General features: G+C 38.8%; 1 protein-coding gene across 1 annotated transcript in view; it reads left to right on the top strand.

Annotated features, from left to right (window-relative positions):
* Positions 1 to 27983, top strand: part of LOC150076712 (dynein beta chain, ciliary-like) — a 46237-nt gene that overhangs the window by 3672 nt on the left and 14582 nt on the right. Inside the window, exons 2-3 of the mRNA XM_090386622.1 lie at positions 7260 to 7456; positions 26439 to 26637. Coding sequence (XP_090242748.1) covers positions 7260 to 7456; positions 26439 to 26637 — 396 coding nt within the window. The remainder of the gene's footprint in view (positions 1 to 7259; positions 7457 to 26438; positions 26638 to 27983) is intronic.

Below are 27983 nucleotides of genomic sequence, written 5' to 3' on the forward strand. Positions count from 1 at the left end.
ATGGAACAAAGGGTTGCTCTTACGAAGAAAGGCTCAAGTTTTGCAAATTACAGTGTCCGAAGATTAGGCACTGGTGAGGTAATCTGATAGAGGTGTATAAAGCCTTGAATGGTTTGAGCATGCTCAATGCCAATGGGATTCTTCCTCTAGCTCAGAAAGATCATCGGAGAGGGCATAAATTCAAATTGAGGAAAGACAGATGTAGGAAGATGTGTGGAAATTTGCCTTTAGCCAGCGGGTAGTTGGTTGGTGGAACAGACTTCCATCCATTGTTGTAGAAGTTGATAGCCTGAATAAATTTAAGGCTCAGCTGGACAGGTATTTCGAACAAACGGAGGGGTGAAATGGGAGTGGTTTTTTTTTTTTTTTTTTGGCTGATGCTGCATGAGCTTGCTTTCTTGCATCATATGCCTCTATTAATGCTAATGCTAATTATTCGGGAGGGATTCAAGTGAAAAAAACACACTAATTGTGTTTTGTTTTTGTTTTTTGCGCTTGCACACAATCATTGGAAAGACTGCATTCACTTTAATGCCACCTCCATATTATTATTATTATTATTAGCCATATGGTGCAAGGAAGCCTGAGGCTTATGCTGCACCAAGGAAAAAAAAAAAATTTCTGAATTATCCCAAGAGAGAGAGAGAGAAGTAGAAGAGAATCATCAAGAAAAAGAATAATGATGATATCCAGCTTAGGATCCTGGATATCATTACTTGTCGCAAAGCTCCATGGGAAATTCTTCACAAATTAAAAAAAAGGGTATCTGTATTCTTTCTCATTGCTTGTCGCAAAGATTTGAGGGAAACCACCAGCATGGCAGCATAGGTGTCATGTGACACCAAGCCTCCACAAAAATCCATGTAAGGGGTATCTGCTTTTAATGATTAATCTTAATTTTTAATTCAATTTATACAACAATCTTGTATTCTTGTATAAATTTAATTAAAAATAAAAAGGTTAATATTGAGAATATGATGCTCACCCATGGATCTTTGTGATTAAAAGTGATGGCACGTCTAGCTCTATCACAATTGGTTACTTATCACTATGATTTCGCATTAGAGTGAATGCTATTCTTCAAGTGTGTAGAGTTGGTAGGAATACTGTGGACAGGCTGGGAAACCTTACCTTTGCTTGTAGTAGCAGTTTAACTGTTTTCTGAAAATTGAAGGATTGCATCAGTAATACGTCAGTATTACTGATGCAATCCTTCATCTCATCCAAGCTGCCAGTGCTACAGAGGAGAAATACTTCCTTGCCATTGTGGTTGACTTCTGTGGGGCTTTTGACAGCCTCTATTGACTTTCTATAATCCAACACCTTTGGCATGCCAAACTTCCAGGAAATCTCTGCTCCTGCCTTAAGAGTTACTTAAATAATAGGTCTATTTCTGTCACCACAGCCTTCAACCAGACTACTCATCCTGTTACCAGAGGTTGCCCACTGGGTTCAGTTCTTGGACTTCCTTTGGTCAGTTGTTCTGGATGAATTCATCACGATGGATCTTGAGCAGGTGGGGTGCTTAGTGTTTGCTGATGATTTTGTCCTCATCATTTGGGCAGGCACTAGACCTTCTTGAAGATTGAGCTAACACTTCTATTGGCCTCCTCTTCAACTGGATTGAGGAATTTAAACTCTCCATAACGGCAGACAAAACCAAAGCCATTTTGTTAAACGGAAAATTGACATTAGGCATACCCCAGTATTAACATTAGTGGCACCGCCATTCATTTAGTCACCGAGTTAAATAATTCCACTGAGTGGAATTATTATTGACAGCAACTTCACTTTTATTCCACACCTCCAATATCTTGGAACAAAGATTAGAAAATACACTGCTCTGTGAAAAGGATAATGCATTGGGACTGGGCCTCTGTGATCATTCCCTCACCCTGCTCTACAAGGCAGTTTTCTGCCTATAATTTGTTATGGGACTAGTGCCTGGGCTTGCTGGGCAGCACTTGTCAGGAATTCAAAAAAGCTACAATCAATAAAATGTATCATGCTCATCACCATCTATAGGGCATGCTATACCGTTAGTATTCCTTCCCTCCAGATCTTGGTGGGCTTCCTTCCCCTTGATCTGGAGGTCACTCGAAGCAGGCTATCCCACTGTCTTAAAAAATCATTTGGACCACTGGAGCTTTGTCGCTATATAGGAATTTTGCTAGCAGAGACAAGGTGGTGATTATCCCTTTGTATAAGGCAATGGTCAGGCCACACTTTGAGTACTGCATACAAGGCTGGAGGCCTCATTTTAGGAAGTATGTAGAGTTGCTAGAAAGAGTACAGAGAAAGGCAACAAGATTGGTGAGAGGAACAAAGGGGTGCTCTTAACAAGAGAGGCTTAAGTTCTGCAAGTTACAGCATCTAGAGACTAGGCACCTGCGAGGTGATCTGATTGAAGTGTATAATGGTTTGAGCAGGCTCAATGCTGATGGGATACTTCCTCTTGGCTAGATTAAGAACCTGAGGGGGCATAGATTTAAATTGAGGGAAGACAGTTGTAGAATAGATGTGTGGAAGTTTGCCTTTAGCCAGTGGGTAGTTGATTGCTGGGACAGACTTCCATCTGTTGTTGTGGAAGTTTATGGTGTAAATAAATTTGAGGCTGAACTAGACAAACATGTGGAGTGACCAGATGGGTGAAATGGGAAGATTTTCTTTTTTTTTTTTTTTTTTTTTTCTGATGCCATATAAGCTTGATTTCTTGCATCATAGGCCTCAGCTCATGCTAATGCATTAGCATTAGCTGAGTCTAATAACTGTTATCAAATCTGGAAAGTGTGTTGGGATTCCACTCCTATAGGTCTTGTCACACAGAAATTTATTCCCCTTCACCAGTCCTAAGTCCCCCAGGTTTCCACTTGGTCTCTTTACCTCCTTCATTCTCACTGGCTATGGCTCCCTAAAAGCCAAACTTGCTGAACATGGCATCATTGAGGATCCTCACTGCTCCTGTGGGCTCCCAAAAAGCTGGGAACTTATCTTGTACCACTGCCCAAACTACAAAGACTCCAGAGTGTCTTACTACTTCCAAGAGAGGGCTTCCATTTGGACAAGAGCACTTTTTCTTTGCTGACAGGACAGTTTCATTGCACTTTCATATTTCGCACAGGAAGTGTTCACCAAAAGTAGGAACAACCTGAGAACCCAGTTCAACTTGATTCCAGCTCAATCTGAAGATTAATACCAAAATTTGACAATCTACATGGAGTTGACTATATAATCATCTAACTCACACAGGGTAGAACTCCACTTGTATACCTTGTTGTGGGACAAGTGGAACTGTGATCTTCGGGTGGCACCCTAGCTGTGCAATCATTTATTCTTTCCCTGGGCTTGGGGACCCAAGCCCAGGGATATCCAAACTCTTTGTCCCTAGTTACCTCACTAATCTGGAGGATGCCTTCTTTCTTCGTCTTCCCTTCTTCTCACTACATTTACTCCCCACTTTCAAACTATCACACTTTAATTCCTCTTTCACCAAGCAGTTATTTATGACATTAGATGCAGTACTGCCCCCAAGCAATAACAATATTATGAATCGAATCCAATACTTTGGCTGCAGATTGTTCCCTTCTAGGTTGCAAATGTAATGCTTTGCATTTACAGGGAAGTAATCATACAAGCTACTATACTTTTTATACAAATTAGAGATAGTATTTGAGGCTAAGACTTATTGTCAGAAGAACCGATGAGACTATAGGCAGGGAAGAAAAATGCATGGGATGTGCTTAAATTATCAGGGGAAAGAAAAAACTAAAGTAAGTATAAACTAGTCTGCAACCATGTAAAGAAGGAGTGATTAGGCAAGCTAAGGCAGATTACAAGAAGAGACTGGCAAAGGCTACTTATGTTAACACTAGAAGTAGAGGGATTAATCATATTAGTCAGCCAGTTATGAATGATAAAGCAGTTGATGATCCTGTTCAGAAAAATAACCTGGGTGCGTAATTGTGGCACCCACCGATATTGCTCTCTCTCTCTCTCCAGCAGGTGTAGGATTATCTTGAATTCTCACAGTTAGTAGAAATAGGCCCACTCCTAGGGTTAGGCTAGGGATGGGCCTTTTTACAGTGTGATGTATTTAACACAGTGAAAACAGGTGGAGTTGGACAGTTGTCTAGGGGCCACCCAAAGACAAATAATACATACATATATACATACTTGTTCAGAAATACTGACAGGTGATTAGATATTTTGCAACTACATTCACATGTGAGGAATGTTTTAGGGATGAGGATGCCAGAACTATATCAAATTCTAACAGGAAGCTAAAATGATGCATGAGACCCCCTCATAACAGAAAGTACTGATCCCATAGTAAGTAGGTATTTTTGGTGACTCTATTGTTAGGGAAATGGTAAATATATTTTGTAGAAAGGATAGATAGGTGGATCAGGACCAGGTGTGTCTGCCAGGAGCATAAGTTAATAAAGTTGTAGAGCAGTTAACATATTTTAATGGAAAAATAAAAAAAATAAATAAATATCAAAAGGTGATATTTTTGTGATATTATTGGTACTAAAAAGTAGGAGATCTGAGGATTTACTAACATGTACAGGGTAGTGTTGAGAAAAAGTAATGCATTGGATTAAATCTGCAAGATGCCTGCATTTCTTCCCAGACACAATTGAGTACTTGTTTTATTCCCCTCCATCATGTAGTACTAAGAACAAACTCTACACAGCAGTACTAAGCCAAGGTTCTGCTGTGTGGGGTTCTGTATTCAGCCACCAAGCTCACAAATAGATGTGCTAAGTGCTGGCCTAAATATAACTCAGTGAGAATCCAGAAATCATACCAACAGCTTTGAATAGCACATTTGAACTACTCAAAACAACGATTCCAGTTCCTTGCATTGAACAACTTAATCCTCAATTTCTGTATAATTTATACATATGTAAGTCCTTTGTTTTATGTAGACCAGTTTTTGTCATTGAGGGAGATCTGTAAAATCAGTTTGTAACATATGGCACTTTTATATTCATATTGAATATTTTGTGTTTCAAAATATTCACTATGAATATGGAAAGGCCATATGTTATAAACTGATCTTACAGGCCTCCCTCAGAAATTCTAAATTATAGTTTACGTAAACTTTTCAAGGCAATTAACAATAAATCTTTATATTTCAATCAGGGAGGTGTTTATTTATCCAATGATTATAAAATGATTTTATCAATGATTATAAAAGTTATTAATAGCTTTAACTAAAGATAATTGCATAACATTCTTTTCTATTTCAGACTGATTTTTAACATTTCAAAAAATAACATTTCAAGCAGTAATGGAAGTTGATGTTCTACCTTTCTTTGGTTACATTGAAAAAACTGTTCAATTTTCCTTGGATATATCTCCTAATATTTGGAATGAGTTGCTTGAAAATGAAGAGAAAAAGTACTTAATTACTAACTTTTTGAGTAGTCCAGAAATGGAAATTCTAATTTTCTTTGTGAATTCTGAAGATGGAAAGTTGAAAATTGTGGATAAAATAGAAGCACCACTTCCAGCTAAAGGAGTTTATTTTCTGAAACGTAAGGGAGATCCGCTCACCAGTGAAACCTTAAGGAGTGAAGTGATATGTGGAAATATTTGTAATTTTCCACTTAAACAGTTTCAAGTCATATTTCAGGAGGTAAGTACATAATAATTCAAAAGTAGCCACTGCATATGTAGCAGTGGCGTAGCATACCATGTAGGCAGGCAAGGCAATTGCCTCCGGGCCCTTTAGGGGTCCGGCATCTTTGGCTGTCTCCTCTTTTTGCAATTTTCATTAATTAAGTAGGGGACCTAACATGTTCTTTGCCTCCAGGCCCGAAAAAGGGTAGCTACTATATATAGCATATGTCCCAACAAAAACCAATGTCTCTGCCATGTGTTACATAATCAGTAGCAACTCTGATCCAGTTTACCAATTAGAGTGTTGATAAATTTTATCCATAAAAAATCCCAATGGAAGAAATCCAAATCCAATGGTGTTGAGAGGCTTGATATGTTGATTTTGTTGATTTTCTACAACTTTGAAAACAATATTTGTTTTCATATGTTCCACAGTTTTATCTCTTACAATGGTCTTCTAATTTATTTGGAATGTTAGAGAAAATTACAGCCTATATGCACATATGAAGGGGTTAAAAAAAATCTTTGTTTAAATTTAATTTCTGTAATTTTTAAATATTATTTCAGTAATTTTGTGAAATTAATTTAATTTCATTTCTACAGTATTTTTTAAATTTAATTCTTAAACTTTTCTAAAGTACTGATAATTTAAATTCTTTCCAGTTACTTCAGTAGTTTAATTTTAATTTCACTAGTGGGTAAAGTTTTAGTTTAATTTCTGTAATAATTGCAAATTTAAATTTTGTAATCTTTCTTAAGTTTAGGTTTTAGCTAAATAAGGGTTGTGACACAATCCATTTGGAAGCCATCGTCAAGGACAACGTGACGATGGCTTCGTGAGTCAGTAATGGTTCCTAGTCTGTGTAGTCCGTGGCATGTATTCTGAGTTCACTCTAGTAGATGAGCCAAGCTCAACTGATGATTCTTTTTGTGCACCCAATGAAAGGAATGTACTGATCTCAAATTAAACCTTGGTGCATTACTAGAAGAATTTGAGCCACTCAAGAAATGTGTGCTTGCTCTAAAAAACAAATCTAACTGGGAGCTAGCTCATCAGGTACTCAAGTATCTTGTGGCTTGTCAAGTGATGCCCCTCCCTCCCAATTTGGTTTCAGAACAGAATAGTGAAGTGCATACTGGTCTGGTTAAAGAAGATTTAGTTTTATTGAGATACTTTATTGTTGGGGAAACAGGTTAACATTTTTGTAACAAAACTAAGTGGACCAGAATAAGGGTACATTTGGAGCAAAAATTGATGTTGTTACCAATAGATTGTCAGATTTTAAAAAGGGAAAAGAGAACATTATTATTCATGTGGGGACTAATGATATTAAATGAACATGACCTGATAAATATAGGAGAATGCTGAAAATGCTTCGTTAGGTCAGAATGTATGTGCATCTGCAATTCTGCTCAGATACAATAGGAAGGATTATATGCTGAAAGTTTTGTGGATTAACTCAGGACTTGAAGGAATCTGCAAGGTTCTGGGGAGGAATGGGATTTTTATAAGAATAACCTGTACTTGTAGATAAGGAATCTGTTTTGTAGAAAGAATCTGCTTTGTATTGAATATAGTTTCTAGTAACTTATTTATGTGTGAAGCATTTAATTTTGTTAATTTTTTTCAGGTGTTATCGGTTATTTTGTGTAATAAAAAAAATCACGTTTCTTTGTCATGTGGTGTGTCTGAAGATGTTATACATCATGTACAAGACTTTAAAACGCTTCTCTACAGAGCTGTTGGGCAAGCACAGGGTAAAACAGTACTTCCATATCCAAATAACATTCAGAGGTTGGATAAATACAATGTAGAGAGGCTAACCAGGTACTGATTTATATTTGTTTGGTTGTGTTATTTCACACCATTTTTTTAATTTTTTTTATTTGAGACCTACAAAGGAAAGTTCAGCTATACTTTAAAATTTTTTTTAAAAATGTATGTATTTTTCTTCTCTTCCAATGAAACTTGTGGGATTTCTTGATTTTTTGTGTTTGCTTCAGCATTCATGTGGGAGGGGAGGATGTACATGCATTTATGACCTGACTCCTCATGGATGTTTATACATGATTGAGGCCCACCTCATGACTTGATAGGTATTGGGAAGCAGCGATCACTTCTGTAATTGCAACTACCTAATAGCAAAGTGGCCAGAAACAACTAAAGAACACAACAAATACTGTACAGACATAGCGCTACACTCATCCTGACCTTTTACAGAGTTCTATATCATCACAGAATGTCATGGCAGAATTGAACTAGTGTTAAAGAGTTGCCATGCATAAGCTACAATACATGTCCAGCTATAGTTCTCAGCAATAAAATGAGATTTTTAAAACCAAAGTATGTAATTTTCTGCATCACCCATGCTTCACACTTGGAACGGTGCTTACAATAAGCCAAAATCCTTCAAGCAGAATAATTTAATTAACCTTATCTCATTTAATTATCCCCATTTCACAGAGCACCTATGAGGTACTTTGTAAAAATTCAGCACAATTAAAATTAACTGAGTTCTATAAAATGGAAATAATAATTTCTTTTACATTTGAATTTTGTTACTTTTTAGAACAGTCTACTCCAGGAGTACTGAAACAAAATGAGAATATTTATAAGAACCAAGTCCTTTAAAATTCTTATCCACTCAGTGGAACTTGAGTGGATAAGAATTTTAAAGGACTTGGTGTGAGCAGCTGATCTGGAAAGTCAAGGTTACAACAGAGAACAGGAGATAACATCCATCTTAATTTACTTCTAGTAGCGGGAAGGTTTCCCACTTCAGCTTTTCCATACTACCAGAAGAAAGTTTCAGATAATATTTTCCCAACTCAGATTCTTGTTCCAATATATCCTCCTGATGTTTGCCTAAGAACCTGACTGATTTGATGAAGTGTAAATTTTATAGTGAGAGTATTGACTCTTGAGGAAATGTAAGTGCCACACAAAAGTAGTATTATTTTCATTGTTTGGTTTTGTTTTTATGCTTTTTTTTTTTTTTTGGTTTCATTGTATTAGCATTTGCAACAGAACACAAGAAAGCAAAGCATATACAGCACAAGCCAAAAAAAAAAAAAAAAAAACTTCATTTGCCCATTTCTTCTTTTAATTTGTTCAAACCATCTTCTTATTTAATTTAAACTACGCACTTTCACACCTCTAGGCAGAAATTTATTCCATCAATCAGTCACTCATTGGTTGAATGCAAATTACATTTGTCCTGCGACCATGGGTGCCAGCAGCATGGTGCAAGTGCACCACCTTTGGATTTCAAAGTAATACACTACTTTGAATATTTTCATTAATTTTTTTTGTTGAAAATTTGGTCAACAAAAAATTTATTCCCACATGCACCACCTTGAAAAATATCCTGCTGGCTCCCATGCTTGCAATCATTCACCTCTCGGCTTAAATTCATGTTATCTTGTACTAAGGATAACATCAGAATTAGTTTATTTAACCATTTTAAAATCTTACACTCTTCTATTAGACCAATATTAGACACAGATGCCTAATTTCTGTAAATGAAGATTTACAGAACTCCAATCTTTCTTGCTAGTTTTTTTTTTTATGAACACCTCAATCACAAGAGGTATCAGAACCTATAGTACTTAGTACCGTGCTTGGGTTGGAGGTTGAGAAGATGAAAGAAGATATTTGTTGACATTAGACTTGAACTTCTGTAGACTGTAATTTTCAGGAAATATGTATATGAAGGAAGGTTGTTCCAGAAAACAGCAGTTGAATGTATAAATGAGGAAGATGAAAAGCTGGTTTTGTGGGTTTGAAGTTGTACAGTAAATGGATGTTGGCTGGTGGTGGCACATGTTCGGACTGTTTTGAAAGAGAGAGTGGCAATTATAAAAGCCAATTCAGAAGAACACTGCCTGTGGAAGTATCTGTAGAAAAGGCATTCAGCAAAAATAGAACATCTATGAGACAGAGAATGGAGAAACTCTGTTAGAGATGAGTCATTAATTAACCTAACTGCCCCTCTTCTGAACAGAATCTAGAAGCCTGAGAGAGGTTTTGGGGATACCACCCCAGCTGTGGGAACAATATTCCAAGGTAGGTCAGATTTGCGATTTGATGAGTAGAGTGAACAGCTGTTTGGAATAAAAGTAACGCCGAGAGCAAAAGAGAAAACCACGTTTTTAGATGCAGAAGAAGCAATATTTTTAATATGCTTGTGCCAAGAGAGAGAGATTAAAAGTCAGGATAATCCCCAAAAGAGATATATTATGTCACCTAGAAATCGGAGTGTCACCAAAGAAAAGCATAGGAGCAGAAGAATCCTTTTTGAGAGATATAAGACAAGACAGTTTTAGAAGGGTTGAAATCAACTAAGTTGTCTTTGTCCCACTGAAGATCAGCATTTAAGGAACTGCTTAGAAGATATTCAAGAAGTTGAAGCTGATTGAGCAGGGCAAGGTTTCTCAAACTGGAAAGTGGAATGCAATGTGCTATAGGCGCCTCCGTAGCCAGGTGGAAAGGAGCAGCAGTGCGTAGCACACACTTCTTGATTAGACCGGGGTTCGAGAACGTCACCACCAAATACAGAGGATGTGGAAAGGTCAGGGAATGACCACCGCATATTCCCAGAGCAATATGGCCTTAGTTGCTAATGCTCCTAAAAACCAAATAACAAACAAGCAATGTGCTAGTCAATAAAGTGATGGTCAATATTTTAAAGGTGAACTGTACAGACTACAATATGCAATAAAAAGCCTAATAAACATGGGTCCTTAAGTGAATTGTTTTTGAGATATTGCACATTTCTAGTTGGGATCCACCACTGACTTGTTTGTTTAGATCAAGTTATGCTCATTCTCTCCCTTTCCCCTTTCTCAACGCTCTGAGACGTAGCAGGCATACCAGTACTTGTCAAAAGGCGCCTCCGTAGCCAGGTGGGCAGGAGCAGCAGTGCATAGCACACGCTTCTCGATTAGACTGGGTTCGAGCCCGTGAGCCACCAAATATGGAGGATGCGGAAAGGTCAGGGAATGACCACCGCATATCCCCGGAGCAATATGGCCTTAGTTGCTAATGCTCCTAAAAACCAAATAACAAACAAGCAATGTGCTATCATCAGCAAAGCTACGGATAGGATTTCCAGTCAATGGAAGAATGTCATTAATATACAAGGGGAAAAGAGTGGGGGAAAGAACTGAACCTTAGGGGCACCAGCATTAGTGGAGAAGTTAGAAGACAGAGAGCCATCTACCATCACTCTCAGTGAGTGATCAGAGAGAAAACTGGATAACCAATTACAAAAAACAGTTGGCAAACCATAAGATGGAAGCTTGTTTAGAAGAACTTTATGCCAAACACAATCAAAAGTGAGGTCAAGAGCAACTGCTTGTGTTTCACCAAACTTTTCCATTGAATTTGACCATAAATGAATAACATAAGCAGAAGAAAAGAAAGCATAACAAAAGAAAAGAAATCTCATAGGTCATCCCATTTTGCATTCTTTTAATGACAAACAACATGAGGTTGGGAATAGCCATGAGATAAAGGCTCCATTGGAGAAGAGACAATCACCAAATTGTGATTTGAGGTGCCTAAAGCACCACTCACTTCTACCGTGTACTTAGAAGGGTTGTTTGTGAGGAAAAGATCAAGTGTGTTGGCTGTATGGTTAGGATTGTCCGGTATTCTGGTAGGTAAATGAACAATCTGTGCAAGGTCATTAGTAATTGCAAAAGCCTCAGCATCTCAACCAGCTGGGTCGGTGTGACTAGAAAACGGAAGCCAGCTGGAGTTGTGAACATTAAAATCGCCAAGGAAAATTACCTCACTGTTAGGAAAGTTGGATTGGAGAAAGTCAAGTTGCAAAGAGAGGAAGTCAAAGAGCTCCAAGTGATTAGTGGAGTTGGGAGAACGGTAGAGACAACAGATGAATTTGACACAATGAGGTAGAGAGATTTTAAGTCAGAGAAGATCGAAATGAGGAGATTCCAAATTACCAAGTCTCTGACAGGGAATATTGGAAAGGACATATTCAGAAGTACCACCTTTGTGGCAAAAGGAATCATACAGCAAATTATTTGGGCAACTGAGATATGCAGTAGTTGAACCAACTGATAACTGAGATTCTGTCAGAAAAAGTACATGGGGTTTGGCAGACTGAAAGCGGAAATGGACATCATATATTTGTGAAATGTATATTTGTGAGACCACATATATTTGTGAAATGAACTAGGGAGTGTTTTGGTAGATTTAGATCTTTTCGCAGATAAGCTTACTCTATTAGTTTGACAATTCATGGTGTTTGTTGTTGTTGTTATTTGGTTTTTAGGAGCATTAGCAACTAAGGCCATATTGCTCTGGGATATGGGGTGGACAATCCCTGACCTTTCCGCATCCTCCGTATTTAGTAGTCACGGGCTCGAACCCCGGTCTAATCAAGAAGCGTGTGCTACACACTGCTGCTGCTCCTGCCCACCTGGCTACAGAAGCGCCAATTCATGGTGTATTCAATAGTAAGAAAAAGTGGGTGGGGGGGAACATGCTGTATGAAGTAATGAAATTTTTGGATGGTGTACACATGGTAAGAATAATCTCAGATCCTTGACATAACGTGGCCTCAATAATGATCCCCCCCCCACCCATATACACACTGCTCAGACTCCCTCCAGTCTGGCAGAGTAGAGGTAGCAAGATTATACACTAGCTGATCTGGAAGCCTCATAGAGAGAGTTACCAATAGGTTTGGTCCGGTGTACCTACCTGCGGCCTTCTTGTGAACAGCATTTTAGAGCTGTACCCTCGCAATGTAAGGAAAATTGGATCTCGCCATGATGTCCATCATAACCTCAAAACCTGTGCTCCTGAACTACTGCTCATCTCAGATGCCCAAATTATTCACTGTATGATTCCTTTCTCCTTAAAGGTGGTACTTGTGCATATGTCCATTCTGATATTCCCTGTCAGAGACTTAGCAATTTGGAATCTCCTCTCTTTGATCTTCTCTGGCTTAAAATCTCTCTACCTCATTGTGTCAAATTCATCTGTTGTCTCTACCGTTCTCCCAACTCCACTAATCACTTGGAGCTCTTTGACTTCCTCTCTTTGCAACTTGACTTTCTCCAATCCAACTTTCCTAATAGTGAGGTAATTTTCCTTGGCGATTTTAATGTTCATAACTCCAGCTGGCTTCCATTTTCTAGTCACACCGACCCAGCTGGTCGAGATGCTGAGGCTTTTGCAATTACTAATGCCCTTGCACAGATTGTTCATTTACCTACAAGAATACTGGACAATCCTAATCATACAGCCAACAAGCTTGATCTTTTTCTCACAAACAACCCTTCTAAGTACACGGTCAAAGTGAGAGGTCCTTTAGGCACTTCAGATCACAAGTTGGTGATTGTCTCTTCTCCAATGGAGCCTTTATCTCATGGCTATACTAAACCTTGTGTTGTTTGGCATTACAAGAATGCAAGATGACCTGCGAGACTTCTTTTCTTCTTTTCCTTGGTCGGATTACTGTTTCAAAACATTTGATGTCAACGTTTGCTCAGATCATGTCAGTGAAATTATTCTTGCAGGAATAGAATCCTTTATCCCACACTCCACTTTAAAATCTCGTCCTTTATCTAAACCTTGGTTTTCCAATAAATGTGCTAAGGCTGTTCAAGAGAAGAATGTTGCATATCGTAATTGGCTTGTTTCTAATTCTTCAGTTTCATTTTCTGCCTACACCAAAGCTCACAACAATTGTAAAGCAGTTATTAATCAGTCCAAACTAGAGTTTGAACAGGCTAAGAGTAGAAAACTTGCTTCTTGCCCTAATGGTACCAAGCATTCTGGTCTCTTGCCAAAGCTATTGGCCGCAACTTTTGCCCATCTCTGCTCCCACCTCTGTCCAAACCAGATGGTTCTGTTGTCAATTCAGCCAAGGATAAAGCTGACCTTCTACAGATACTTCCATGGGCACTGTTCTTCTGAATTGGCTTCTATAATTCCCACTCTCTCTCTTTCAAAACAGTCCAAACACGATCCGCCACCAGGCAACATCCATTTACTGTCCAACTTCAAACCCACAGAACCAACTTTTCATCTTCCTCATTTATTCATTTAACTGCCATTTTCTGGAATGACCTTCCTTCATACGTATTTCCTGAAAATTACAATCTACAGAAGTTCGAGTCCAATGCCAACAAATATCTTCTTTCGTCTTCTCAACCTCCAACCCAAGCACGGTACTAAGTACTATAGGTTCTAATACCTCTCGTGTTTGGGGTTCACATAAAAAAAAAAAAAAAAAAAAAAAACACAGAAGCTTTCGAGGCAAAGTGCCTCTTCATCAGCTAGTTGGTGAATGGTGTACTCCAGTATATGTTGTTGGCTACAATAGTCAAAATCAGCTGAGTATGATCATGTATCACAAGTCTGATGTCAGTAGAACAGAATTACGCACACATGATGACTGCCAGTGCTCATCGCACTGCAATACAGTACATTCCATAATAGGGTACAAGTGCGTTCCCCTCATGCGATTAATAGTACTACTAATATGACCAGAGGTGTGCACAGACCCATAATTGGTAAATTGGCCTGCGCACATTGACTACCTAAAAATGGAAGTTACTAAACGCTAATCCACATGTTGGACTAACACATCCAAAAAAGGAATTATCTAAGGAACAAAGTGACCTTTTTGGACCTCAGCATGAAGTTTGCTGTCCTTCCTTGTAAACCTCCCCTCACTCATTTGGCTATGGGTGTGGTAGCATTTCTCGACAAGCTACCCGAAGAGACTGCTAACTTAATTCACTTTAAAACAGCTTCTATTTTGCAACACATCTGGCCTATCACTAACAACCTCAGACTATGTCAACAGGAAGCTCTTTCTTTGTGCAAAGACGACACTATTGTAATCTTGCCTGCAGATAAGGAGTCTGCATTATGTGCACTGTTGTCCTGGACAATTTAGAGTATACTCGTAAAGCCCTTGCTCTATTACAGGATTGAGAGGTTTATGAGACTGTGCAAGACTTCCCTGTGAAAGTGTTGGAGAAGTTGAAATCTAAAGTTAATAAATTTGCGCATTCTTGGTTTTTAGCTAATAAGATTACCAAGGACATCTGCTGGAAGCTTCATGCAACAAGTTGTTGACCCCGGCAGTTTTATGGACTTCAAGATCAATAAATCTGATATTCCTTTACGGCCTATTGTTTCTTGTTGTCATACACCTACATATGAACTTTCTAAATATGTTGCCAAGTTATTTGCACCCCCTTGTTGGGAAAACTGTTTATACTGTTTCCTGCTTATTAATATGCATTTTCGGCATATTATTAAAGATTTTACTATTTCTGAGAGCGAGGTTATGTGCTCCTTTGATGTGGTTTCTCTGTTCACTTCTGTTCCTGTACAACAGGCTATTGCCTGTGCAAGATGTCTTTTGAGCTGGGATATCACATTGGGACAGAACCTTGCTCTCTACAGATGATATTTGTACCGCTCTCAATCTGTTTAACAGAAGGGGAGGTGATCATGTTCAATGACTCTCTGTTTCACCAATTACAGGGCACAGCTATGGGTGCCCTGTTAGTCTTATCATGGCCAATATCACCATGGAGGAACTTGAGAGTCAGATTTTCTTGATTATCTGTTCCAATCACTCTCTGGTGTCGTTATGTTTACGATATCTTCACCATTGTCTACCAGGGATCAGAATCTTAACTGTTGCACTATCTCAATTCTCTGTCACCCGTCATTCAATATATGATTGAACTAGAGGTTGATAATACTCTTCCTTTTTTGGATGTGTTAGTCCAACATGTGGATTTGTGTTTATTAACTTCCGTTTTTAGGAAGCCAATGTGCACAGGCCAATTTACCAATTATGGGTCTGCACATGCTCCTGGTAATTTGTAGCACTGCTTGCACTTTATTCTCCAGCGCTTGGACTCACTCTAGTTCGATTGGTGACAGACAATTGGAGATTTCAAAATTAGGGTGGAGCTTTAAAATTGCAGTTATTCACCTCAGGTTATAGATAGACATGAGCTTCAGGCTCACAAATTTGTTAAGCAATCTAGCACCCCTCGCATCAATGAATTTATCTCTACCACCTACATCCCCTGTTGTCTGGGCATATCAGAACATCTTGTTAGGATTTTGCGTCTCCATCATATATGATGCATGTAACTTCCGGGGAGGAAATTACAGTATTATTTCTAAGATGAAAATTCCTGTTCCTCCTTTCCTAAGGAGTAGTTCTGTATACTGCATTATGTGTCCGGATTGTGGGGGGGGGGGGTGTCATGTAGGTGAGTCTGGCAGAAGATTGAAAGGCAAGTTTCTGAACATGAGGTGGCTCTGTGAACCACTAATTTTGAATGCTCTGCAGTCGCCGAGCATTATTGGGTTGAGCAGCACAATCTTGATCCCCGATGGGATATTTAAATCGTTGACTATTCACGTGATTGCTGCCAGCACTTTTGACTTGAAGCACTGCACATAGCTACCAAGGCACCTTGTAGCCAGGTGGACAGGAGCAGCAGTGCATAGCACACGCTTCTTGATTAGACCGGGGTTCGAGCCCGTGACCACCAAATACAGAAGATGTGGAAAGGTCAGGGAATGACCACCGCATATCCCCGGAGCAATATGGCCTTAGTTGCTAATGCTCCTAAAAACCAAATAACAACAACAACATAGCTACCAATAATAGTACTATGAATTGCACGAGGGGAGTGCACTTGCACCCTATTATGGAATGTACTGTATTGCAGTGCAATGAGTGCCGGTGATCATCACGTGCTGTTGGTAGAACTGAATTACATGTACATAATTCAGTTCTACCAACAGCAGACTCGTGATACACGATCATGCTCAGCTGACCGACTGGCTGATTCACCGACTGGCTGATGAAGAGGCACTTCATCTCGAAAGCTTCTGTGTATTTTAATGCTTTTATTATATTATATTTTAACTCTTTTATCTTATTTTATCTCTATTTTATTTTATGCATATATCGTTTATGTATTTTAATAAATTTATTTTAGCCAGTTAGTCGGTCATCGTTAGAAACTTGTATGAGAGGGCATCATGTCTAAATTTTCAATGATGCAAAGATTGATAGAGTAGTTAATGATCACAACCAAGCAGAGCTTCTTCAGAGTGACCTAGATAGACTTCAGAGATGGTCAGAAAAATGGCAGCTATGCTTTAATCCAGCAAAGTGTAATGTATTACATCTGGGGAACAGTAATCCAAAAATAACTTATACACTTGGTGGAGCTGAACTAAAGCAGATAGTAGAGGAAAGGGACTTGGGTGTAACGATACAGTCAGACACGAAATTCTCCGAGCATTGTAAACAGGTTGCAAGGAAGGGCCATGGTGTCTTATTGATGATTTATCAAACAATTGCTAGTAGAGATAAGGACATCATGATCCTATTATATAAGGCTATTGTTAGAGCACACTAGGTAAAAAGGATAGGTGGAACAGGACCAGGGTATGTCTGCCAGGAGCAAAGGTTGATGACGTTGTAGAGTGGATATCATCTTTTAAGAGCACAAAAGGTGATATAGTTGGTTTTTTTTTTTTTGGTAGTTATTGGCGCATAGGCTTCTGTCGCCATAATGCACCTCCCAAGGTTTTTGCAGTACATTGATCCAAGCCCGAGGCGGGAATCGAACCCGTGACCTTTGGGTTGCCAGGCAAGCACTTTACCTACCCGGCTAGCCCGGTCGGCGATATAGTTGTACACATTGGCACTAATGATATTAAAAGTAGGAGACTGGCGGAATTACTTAACAAGTACAGGTCACTGTTGAAACAAAGCCATGAATTAGGGTTGAATTTGAAAGTGTCCGCAATTTTGCCCAGACACGATAGGAGGGAGTATATGATGAGAGCCCTGTCGATCAATTTGGCCCTGGAAAGATTGTGCAAGGCTCAAGGGGAGAATTTTTTTCAGCCTGGTCTGCACTTGTTAACAGGAGAGACTGCTTCTACAGGGATGGGATACACTTAAATAGAAAGGGTGCAAGAATGTTTGCTGATGCTATCGAGGCAGTGTTAGGTGGGTTGGAAAACTGTAAGATTGGGGAGATACAAGGACTAATAGATTAACAGTAGCCACTGGCAGAGGTGAAAGTGATTCTTGCACTGCTTCTATTGGAATGAGCAGCAGCCGGGAAAATAAGATGCAGGATATTTCAGAGACTGCTGGGAATCATTGGGGGTACAAGTAAACACATGCGTTGTGTTAGGGCAGCCAAGAATAAGAATAGATAGGTGCATGTACACTTGCATGTATACTTGCATTTTATTTACCAAACTCCAATGCTAGGAGTTTGGTAAATAAATTTGATGAATTTTAGGTATTGCTCAAAACATCAAAGGCAGATATTGTTGGGATATCAGACATGTGGTGTCACACAGATATAAGGAATGCAGAACTGGAATTTGGGGAATACAATGTGTATAGAAAGGGGAGGAGGGGTTATGCTATTAGTTAAGAAACACATAAAATCCAAGGAAATGAAGCCAGTCGACATCAATGGACAGTGCAGTGTCGAGTCAGTTTGGTGTGACATAAGCATTGGGAGATCAAAATTGAGAATAGGAGGGTGCTATAGGCCTAATGACTCTGATGAGTATAATAAGAAACTGTACAGGGAAATAGAGTGGGCCAGTAAATCAGAGAGTCTTATAATGGGTGATTTTAATTTCCCAGATATTGACTGGAATTTGGGGGGTTGGTCACTCACACACTAGCAAGGCTGTTGTGGATTTATTGGATGATTGTTTTCTACATCAGCATGTTTGGGAGGCAACTAGAGGGAGTAATACTCTTGATTTGATTATCGGTAGTGATTCTTCATGCATTAAGAATCTGCAGATAAATGAACCACTAGGTGGCAGTGATCACAGTGTGCTGAAGTGGGATTTACTCAAAGAGGTAACTACCATCAGGGGTTAAGGGAAGAGTTATTGCTTTCGTAAAGGTGACTACAATGGTCTGAGACAGTATTTAAATTCTATACAGTGGGACCAACTGAAGATGTTACCAACCGCAAATTCAAAATGGGAAGCATTCAAAGAACTTATCTTGGAAGCGACTAGGCTTTACATACCAACTAAGAAATATTGTTCAACGTTTAGGCCTAAATGGATGTCAGATGAACTAATGAGACATATGGCAGAGAATAAAAATGCATGGGATACATACAAATTAACACGGAACACAGAAGCCTATGATAGATACAAGTTGATCTGTAACCAAGTTACAAAGGAGGTTAGGCAGGCGAAGGCAGATTACTAGATATTTTTGGCAAGGGATGCAACAGCAAAGAGTTCTTTACTTATGTAAATTCTAAAAGGAAAGGGATGAATCAGATTGGTCCACTTGATATCAATGTGTCAACTGTTGATGATCCTGCTCAGGTAGCTAACAAACTAAATGAATATTGTACATCGACATTCACACATGAGGAGTTATTCAGCGAGGAGAATGCCAGAGGTGTATTCAACTCTGGCAGTAAGCTAGAGAATCTTGTAATAACTGAGAGTAAAGGGGAGGAGAAATTGTTAAAGATAAACACAAGGAAGGCACCTGGGGTGGATGGGATCTATCCAGTTATATTAAAGGAGGCAGCAAAGGAAGTAAGAAAACCCTTAGCCATAATTATGAGAGTTTTCTTGGACTCAGGGGAGGTACCCATGGACTGGAGATGTGCAAATGTAACGCCAATTCACAAAGGAGGATCAAAGGCTGATACAAGTAATTATAGACCTGTGAGTTTAACTTTTGTTCCAGGAAATTTAATGGAGGCACTGGTTAAAAAAGCACTGCAGGATCATCTAGACAAGACTTCAGTTATAGCTCGGAAACAGCATGGTTTTGTTAAGGGGAAGTCTTGCCTGACCAATTTGATTGGATACTATGATGCAGTCACAAAATAACTGGATGCAGGGAATAACTTTGATATTATATACTTGGATCTTAGAAAGGCTTTTGATACTTTTGCACATGAAAGACTGCTGCACAAATTGAAGCAGTGTGGCACTGGAGGCAAATTGCTGCTATGGATAAAGGGGTGGTTGAGGGGGAGAAGACAGAGAGTGGTAATCAATGGATACTGCTCATCATGGACTAATGTTATTAGTGGAGTCCCTCAGGGTTCAGTATTGGGTCCATTATTGTTTTCTGTATTTATAAATGATATTGATGATGGTATATCAAGCTTAATGTCCAAGTTTGCAGACGATACGAAGGTTGGCAGGATTGTCAAGGACACTACTGACACTATGCTGCTGCTGCTGCTGCTGCAACAGGATCTGGAAAGGTTGAGCAGATGGGCTGAGAGATGGGAAATGAAGTTTAACATTGACAAATGTAAAGTACTACATGTGGGAAACAGCAACCCCAGAGCAACGTAGCAACTCTGTGGTACTACACTGACAGTGTTAGAGAATGAAAGGGACCTCTGGGTCGTTGTGCAGGCAGATATGAAGTTCTCTGAACAGTGCAGACGGGCTGCAAGAGTAGCTCATGGTGTATTGTCAATGATATATAGGAATTTTTCTAGCAGGGATAAGGAGGTGATTATTCCCTTGTATAAGGCAATGGTCAGACCACACCTAGAGTACTGTATACAGGCCTGGAGGCTTCATTTCAAGAAGGATGTAGAGCTGCTTGGACGAGTACAGAGAAGGGCAACAAGATTAGCGAATGGAACAAAGTGGTACTCTTACGAAGAAAGGCTTAAATTTTGCAAATTACAGGGTCTGGAGACTAGGCACCAGCAAGGTGATCTGATAGAGGTGTATAAAGCCTTGAATGGTTTGAGCATGCTCAATGCTGATGGGATTCTTCCTCTTGCTCAGAATAATCACCTGAGAGGGCATAAATTGAAATTGAGGAAAGACAGATGTAGGATAGATGTGTGGAAATTTGCCTTTAGCCAGCGGGTGGTTGGTTGGTGGAACAGACTTCCATCCCTTGTCATGGAAGTTGATAGCCTAAATAAGTTTAAGGCTCAGCTGGACAGGTATTTCGAACGAACAGAGGGGTGAAGTGGAAGTGGTTATTTTTTATTTATTTATTTATTTTTTTTTTTGGCTGATGCTGCATAAGCTTGCTTTCTTGCATCAAATGCCTCTACTAATGCTAATGCTAATACTGTGTTCAAATATGGAGACCTCACCTAAATAAAGACATTGAGTTTCTTGAAAGGGTGCAAAGACAGGTAACTCGCCTGGTAAGATCGGCAAAAGAGCGTCCATATGAGGAAAGATTTCAAATATGTGGGTTGCAAAGTTTGGAAACTAGCCACCTTAGAAGAGACTTGATTGAGGAGTTTAAGGCATAAGTAAAATGAATGAGGATGAAATTTTCACAGTTACAAATGATTCTAGAACAAGGAGACATAAATTCAAGTTACTGGGGGAGATGTTTAGACTGGATTTCAGGAAGTTTTATTTTAGCCAGCGAGTTATAAATTACTGGAATAAGTTACCTACACGAGAGGTAGAGACTGACAGTTTGGAGAAATTCAAAGGTCAGCTGGATAATTACCTACCAGAGTAGGGGAAACACATAGGTTGTCTATTTCATTTTCTCTTATTAATTATTTATTTTAAATTTTCTTCTTATTATTATTTTATTTATTTATTTTTTATTTTTTGGCTGGTGCAGCATAAGCCACAGGCTTTCTTGCACCATGTTTTTTTTTTTTTTTTTTTTTTGATTTGGTAGTTGTTGGCCCATCGGCTTCTGTGGCCATATTGCACCTCCCAAGGTTTTTGCAGTACTTTGATCCAAGCCCGAGACGGGAATCGAACCCGCGACCTTTGGGTTGCCGGGCAGGTACTTTACCCACTCGGCTAGCCCGGTCGGCCTTGCACCATGTGCCATTGCTAATACTAATACATCAGTAACCACAACGCCTTTGACTCCGTGCCTCATAGCTGGCTAATAGAGACACTGAACATCTACAAAGTCCATCTGACAGTGACAAACTTCCTAGGAGCAATGACGGCAAAATGGAGTACTACCATTAAGGTCGTGAACATCACAACCAGACCAATTCCCATCAGGAGAGGAATCTTTCAGGGAGATGTGCTGAGCCCACCGTGGTTCTGTCTATCACTTAACCCACTATCCACCATGTTCAACAGCAGCAAGTATGGATATAACCTCAAAGAAGGAAGGAAGAACCTGTACACCCTCCTGATGAATATGGATGACATCAAGCTCTACACCAAGAAGCAACTTCAGCAACTACTCCGCATCACCAAAGAATTCAGCAATGATATCAGAATGGAATTTGGTCTAGAAAAATGCAAGACCCACAAATTGCACCAGTGAAAATTAGTCAGTCAAAACCACCAGCTGCAGACGGAAAGAAATCAAAGCCATGACAGAGGCAGAGACCTACAAATACCTGGGGGATGATGCAGGCTCAGTAGTTAGAGCACAAGGAAATTAAGGCCTGCCTGCCTGACTGAAAAATACCATCAGAGACTCAGAAGCCTGCTGAAAGCAGGCCTCTGAGTCTCTGATACTCCTCAGGGTCATATATTGGACTAACACTGAGCTGGAGGATATCATGAGAAAGACAAGGACAATGGTGACCAAGAGCCACCAACACCACCTGAAGTCAGCTATGGAGAGAGGAGGAGGAAGGGGACTAATAGACCTCACCTAATAGACCTCACTAATAGACTAATAGACCTCAGAAAGGAGGAGGAAGGGGACTAATAGACCTCACCGAGCAACAGAAAACAGCAATTCATAACCTGAAGAATTACTTCCAGAAACACACAGCAGCACTCTACCAGGCCATAAGGAAGACAGACAAGCGGTAAACCCCATCAACCTAATCAAGGATCCCCGCCCGCCCAGATGGCACAAACAAAGCTAGAAAGATGGGCAAAGAAGACACTCCATGGCAGACACTACAATGACCTACATCAAGATCACATAGATAAAATTGTTTCCAATGCATGACTCATGAGCAGTACACTATTATCTGAGACTGAAGGATTCATGCTTGCCATCCAAGGCCAGGTAATCAACACCAGAATCTATAGAAAATACATTGCCAAGTAGCCCGGAGTGTCTGATGACACATGTCAATGATGCCACCACCTCAGAAACGGTGCGGAATGTAAGGTGATCACCCAGAATGAGTATACTCATAGACATGACCAGGATAATACATCAGACTCTAGCAAGGAAATACCATTTTATCAAAGAAAGTGTACCTTACTACAAGTACAGACTCCAGGCAGTGCTAGAGACCACAACTCATGAGTTGTACTGGGACCAACGATCCTACAGAACAGTCCGGACATAACCCTTGTGGACAAGAAGGAAATGGCTACCTATCTGATTGACATAGTGGTACCCAACACTAGTAACCTTCAGAAAACCCAATGACTAGAAGAAAATGGCTACCTATCTGATTGACATAGCGGTACCCAACACTGGCAACCTCCAGAAAACCCATGCAAAAAAATCAGGAAGTACACGAACCTAAGACAGGAGATCAAAGAGATGCGACATATGCAACAAGTAACAACCCTCCCGATCATTGTGTTAACCACAGGTATGGTGACAAAGACCATAGATAACAGCCTAGCAGCAATAGGTCTCCCAGCGAACACATACACGGAACTTCAGAAAGTTGCAATCCTGAACACATCTAGGATAGTCAGAGAGTTCCTCGACCAACAGTAACATCAGGCATAACAACAATCACCCTGTGTACTTGGTAGCAATATCCGTCATGAGGTAGAACCTCCAATCAGGGAGAAAATAATATAAGAGTAATAATAATAATAATAAATCATATATTTTGGCTTTTAAGTTTACTTCTATTTTACACCTTGAAAATTTATGCTTATTCATATATTTGATGTAAAAATTTAACTTAAATTTTAATCTCACCCTTCTAAAATTTACTAGGGTGAGGATAGTAAAAAAGGTAGTGTAGTAGACATGTGAAAGAATGTTAACATCCTAAAATTTATGATGAATTTAGAAAATTATGGGCTGAATTACAAAGCCAATAGAAGGTAGGTGAACTGTAAAGCAAAATTATTACAGTAAAATACAAATAAAATTAAAATAAAAAATAAAAAGTGGTACAGCTGTCATCACATATGGGGGGGAAACATATTTAGATAAAAGTCGAATATAGGTAAGGCAAATGTGCAGAATCTAATGTCAGCTGAAGCAAATATTGATATATAATCAGGTATTTCATCAGAGGACTACACCAGAACATGTATCAGGAACTGCGTTTCTATAGTTGTCCATAGTAGTAGAAGAAAGGTGAAAGGCCAAAAAGTAAAAAGCAATGAAAATGTAATTAGCACATTCTAACAGTATGGACAAGGTAGTCCCAATGCAGTGTCATTTATTAAGGTAAAAATAAGGATCAAGTTAAAATAAAATGTGATAAATATAAATATGTAGACTTTGTGTAGGATTTAAAAGTTGTAATTTTTTTTGTGCAGATTGGAATTCAATAATTTGATAATTCAATAATTCGGAACAAGCACATGGTATTGGGTGAGGTATTAAATTGAGGATAGGGAAGGGGAAAAGTAGTATTTAAATAAATAAAGACGAAAAATAGCAAAAGTTTGTCCAGTTCCTCCTTGAATTTATTTAAGCTATCAGCTTCCACAATGGCATATGGAAGCTTGTTCCAGCAATTAACCACCTGCTGGCTAAAGACAAATTTCGGCACATCTGTTCTACAACTGTCTTTCCTCGATTTTAATTTATGCCCCCTCAGGTTCGTAATCTGAACAAGCAGAAGAATCCCATCAGAATTCAGTGTGCTCAACCCATTCAAGGCTTTATACACCTCAGTCACTCACCTCGCAGGTGCATAGTCTCCAGCCACTGCAATTTGCAGAACTTAAGCCTTTCTTGGTAAGAGGACCCCTTTATTCCGTTTTCTACATCTGAAAAGTATATTTTATTGCATGCATACATTTCATTTAATTGAAAAATGAGATTCTGATGGTTCGAAGATTTGTCCAAGTATTTCACTATGCCCTTTAATGAAGAACACTGCTCTAGTGCTGAGAAATATATCGATATTTATTAAAATATATGTTATTACTCAGACCACAATTTCAGTCTGCTTGGCATCTCAGTGATGAGGAAGTAGGCACTATAAGTGAATGATTTGTTAACTCAGTTAATCCAGGGAATATCCACAATATGTGAGACACTTGAAGGTGGCACCTCCTTAGCCAGGTGGGTAGGAGCAGCAGTGCGTAGCACACGCTTCTTGATTAGACCGGGGTTCGAGCCCATGACCACCAAATACGGAGGATTTGATGACCACCAAATACGGAGGATTTGGAAAGGTCAGGGAATGACCACTGCATATCCCCGGAGCAATATGGCCTTAGTTGCTGATGCCCCTAAAAACCAAACAACAACAACAACTTGAAGGTTTAGAAGTTTTAAAAGCACATTGAACCTTGAGCAAAGACCTCATCCTACAAGAGCTATAAAACATAATTATTGATGTTTTTAAGATTGATGTTTTCAAGTGTGAGTTTCTCAAGTTTACTTAGCCTTGTCACCCTTGCTATATGGGTTGGGGAGGTTCAAAAAAGATTTGTATTCACCCAGAAGTGGTTGTGACAGAAGGTTGAAACCACCATGTATTACACTATTTTAACATAGTCACCAGACAAAATGACACATTTTTGCCACCTCAATTTCTCAATGCTTCTTAGGAGATTTGTAGAATTCCTCTGACTGTCCTTCAAACCATGACACAGCAACAGCAAATATCATCTCATCATCAGCAACAAAGTGTTTTTCATGTCTTAGAAAGGACTTCAGAGCAGGAAAGAGGAAGAAATCAGAGGGTGCAAGGTCAGAGGAATAAGCAAGATGCAACGATATTTCAGTCTTTTCTGGCACATAGACATTTCATGTTTGCTATTCAAACATGAAATTTTGAAATCTTTGTTATTCAAAGGGCACATTGTGCCCTTTCCTTCTTCTGAAGGGATCAGAAGTCTGGGAACTCATCTAGCAGACACTTTACTCATATGCAACTTTTGAATGTTCTCCACAGACCCTACACTAATTTGGAGCTTTGCAACTAGTTCTTTGATACTAATATGGCAACCTTCCAGGATTAATGCCTCAATTTTTGCAAACTCTCTTCTGTTACAGCAGTTTGCTGGGTATCCTAGGATTTGTTCATTTGCACTGAGGTTTTTCCATATTTGAATTGTTTATACCAATGTGCAACAATACAGTAACCTGGGCAGTCTTCACCATTAACAGTGAGCATTTCTTCATGGAGTGTTTTGGGTGTTTTCTCTTGCAAAAAGAGGTACTAAATCACTGAGCAGTATTTTACTTTATTCATTGCGATACTTCACTTCATTTAGTGCTGCGGGAAAAAAAATGAATTGTCAGGTCGAAACCAAAATTTGTGTGCTTGCTATAGATTTCAAGGTATCAAAGAAAAAGATTTCATCTTTCTATCACTTCTGGGTGAATACAAATCTTTTTTGACCCCCATTCATTATATTCATAATTATAAATATATTTCATATAAATATGAAATATATTTATAATTTATTTTAATTTATTTATTTATAAGTTTAATTTATTTATTTATAAGTTTAATTTATTTATTTATAAGTTTATTTTTAAGTAATGTATTTATAAGTTTGATCACTTATAAACAAATTACCACATTTATATTTATTCCCTGACTAACAGAAGAATTATTTTAATTAATTAATTTTTATTATTTTTAAATATTTCACAATAGCATTTTAATTTCAGTGCCAGTTGTGCAGATAATCAGTTACGACAAATACTCTTTTCTATTGAGAGTGCAATCATTGAATGGACTCAGCAGATAAATGCAGTCAAGCAAAAGAGCCCAGAAGACTCATTTCTTGAAGGGAAGTTACTAGAACCTACAACAGAATTAGAATTCTGGCATGAACATCAGGAAAACCTGGAATTCATTTATGAACAGGTAGTGTAGCAGATTATGCATTGTGAAAGTGAGTCATGAGTCATAAATAAGATGAATTTTACTTTTCGTTTCAAAATTTCCAGAAATACAGGAAACAATGTTTTTCAGTATAATTCCTTCCTACCCCTGATACATTATTTGGATGACTGTTTAAGCCTTTTAATTCTTGTGATGAAGGAAAGTGTTTGGGATGTTTGGAAAGATAGGATGCAGATGATTATGCCCGCATTTTAAATTTAAACTTTCACATCATCCTTGAACTTGTATCTCCAAAAGCCCAGGGGCTCATATCTGGTGAGCATGGGCTTGGCACAACCAGGATATCATCATCATTCTTATCTTTCATAGTGATTCCCCCCTCTCTCTCTCTCTCTCTCTCTCTCTCTCTCAGGGTAATAGGGAAATTTGTTTTTGGCAGGTGCAGCATAAGCTTCAGGCTTCCTTGCATCATATGACTAATAATAATAATAATAATAATAATAAAAATAAAGCCATCTTTAAGTGGACTAAACCTGTGAACATGCAAAAACTGCATTATAGATACAAAGTCCAAATTTCAACTCCTGTGTGCATCTAATGTTGCTCTGCAACTTGGCATATAAAAAAAAACATTATTAGGAAACACACTTTTTTGACTTAATTGCTGGTTAACATTCAATAATATTATTACAAAATTCATCCATATTCATACATTGATCCTGAATAAGTTTATGATTAATTAGGACTAATTAATCATAAACTTACATTGAATTACGAGGAGCTATACGAAAGTAATGCCTCCTAATTTTTTTATCAGAAAATTTGATTCCTACAACTCATTTTCTATTCTATGCACTTCTGCCATCTCTGAGTCAGACGTTGTATTGTATTCCAATCCTGTAAAAGTCCTTATTCTTTCTCCAGAGGGCTTTGCAAACACTGTGCTTCAGCTGGTCAGCATCTGCAAAATGGGTTCCATGGAGTGGAGTGCATCCTTCAGTGGGACAAAGAAGTGATAGTCAGAAGGTGCAAGATCTGGGCTATGGTAGGGGTGAGGAAGAACAATGCACCCCAATTTTGCAATGGCCTCCATCGTGTGTAAAGTGGTATGGCTTCCTTCATGGAGAAGAAGAAGAACCTTGTTAAGGTTTTTGTCTGGTCGAACTCTATGGATGAGAGATTTAAATTTTTTTTTCAACGTTTTCCACATATCGATCTGAGTTTATTGTGGTGCCACACTTCAAGAAATCCACAAGCAAGACCCAATCATTGTCCCAAAACACTGTTGGCATGAAAAAAACAAAAAAACAAAGAGAGTATACTGAAGGAAAATAATAAATATTATACAAAACTGTATTACAATACTG

This window comes from Mastigoproctus giganteus, chromosome 12, assembly GCF_048544385.1.
Source record: "Mastigoproctus giganteus isolate SK-2022 chromosome 12, ASM4854438v1, whole genome shotgun sequence".
Classification (NCBI taxonomy): Eukaryota; Metazoa; Arthropoda; class Arachnida; order Uropygi; family Thelyphonidae; genus Mastigoproctus; species Mastigoproctus giganteus.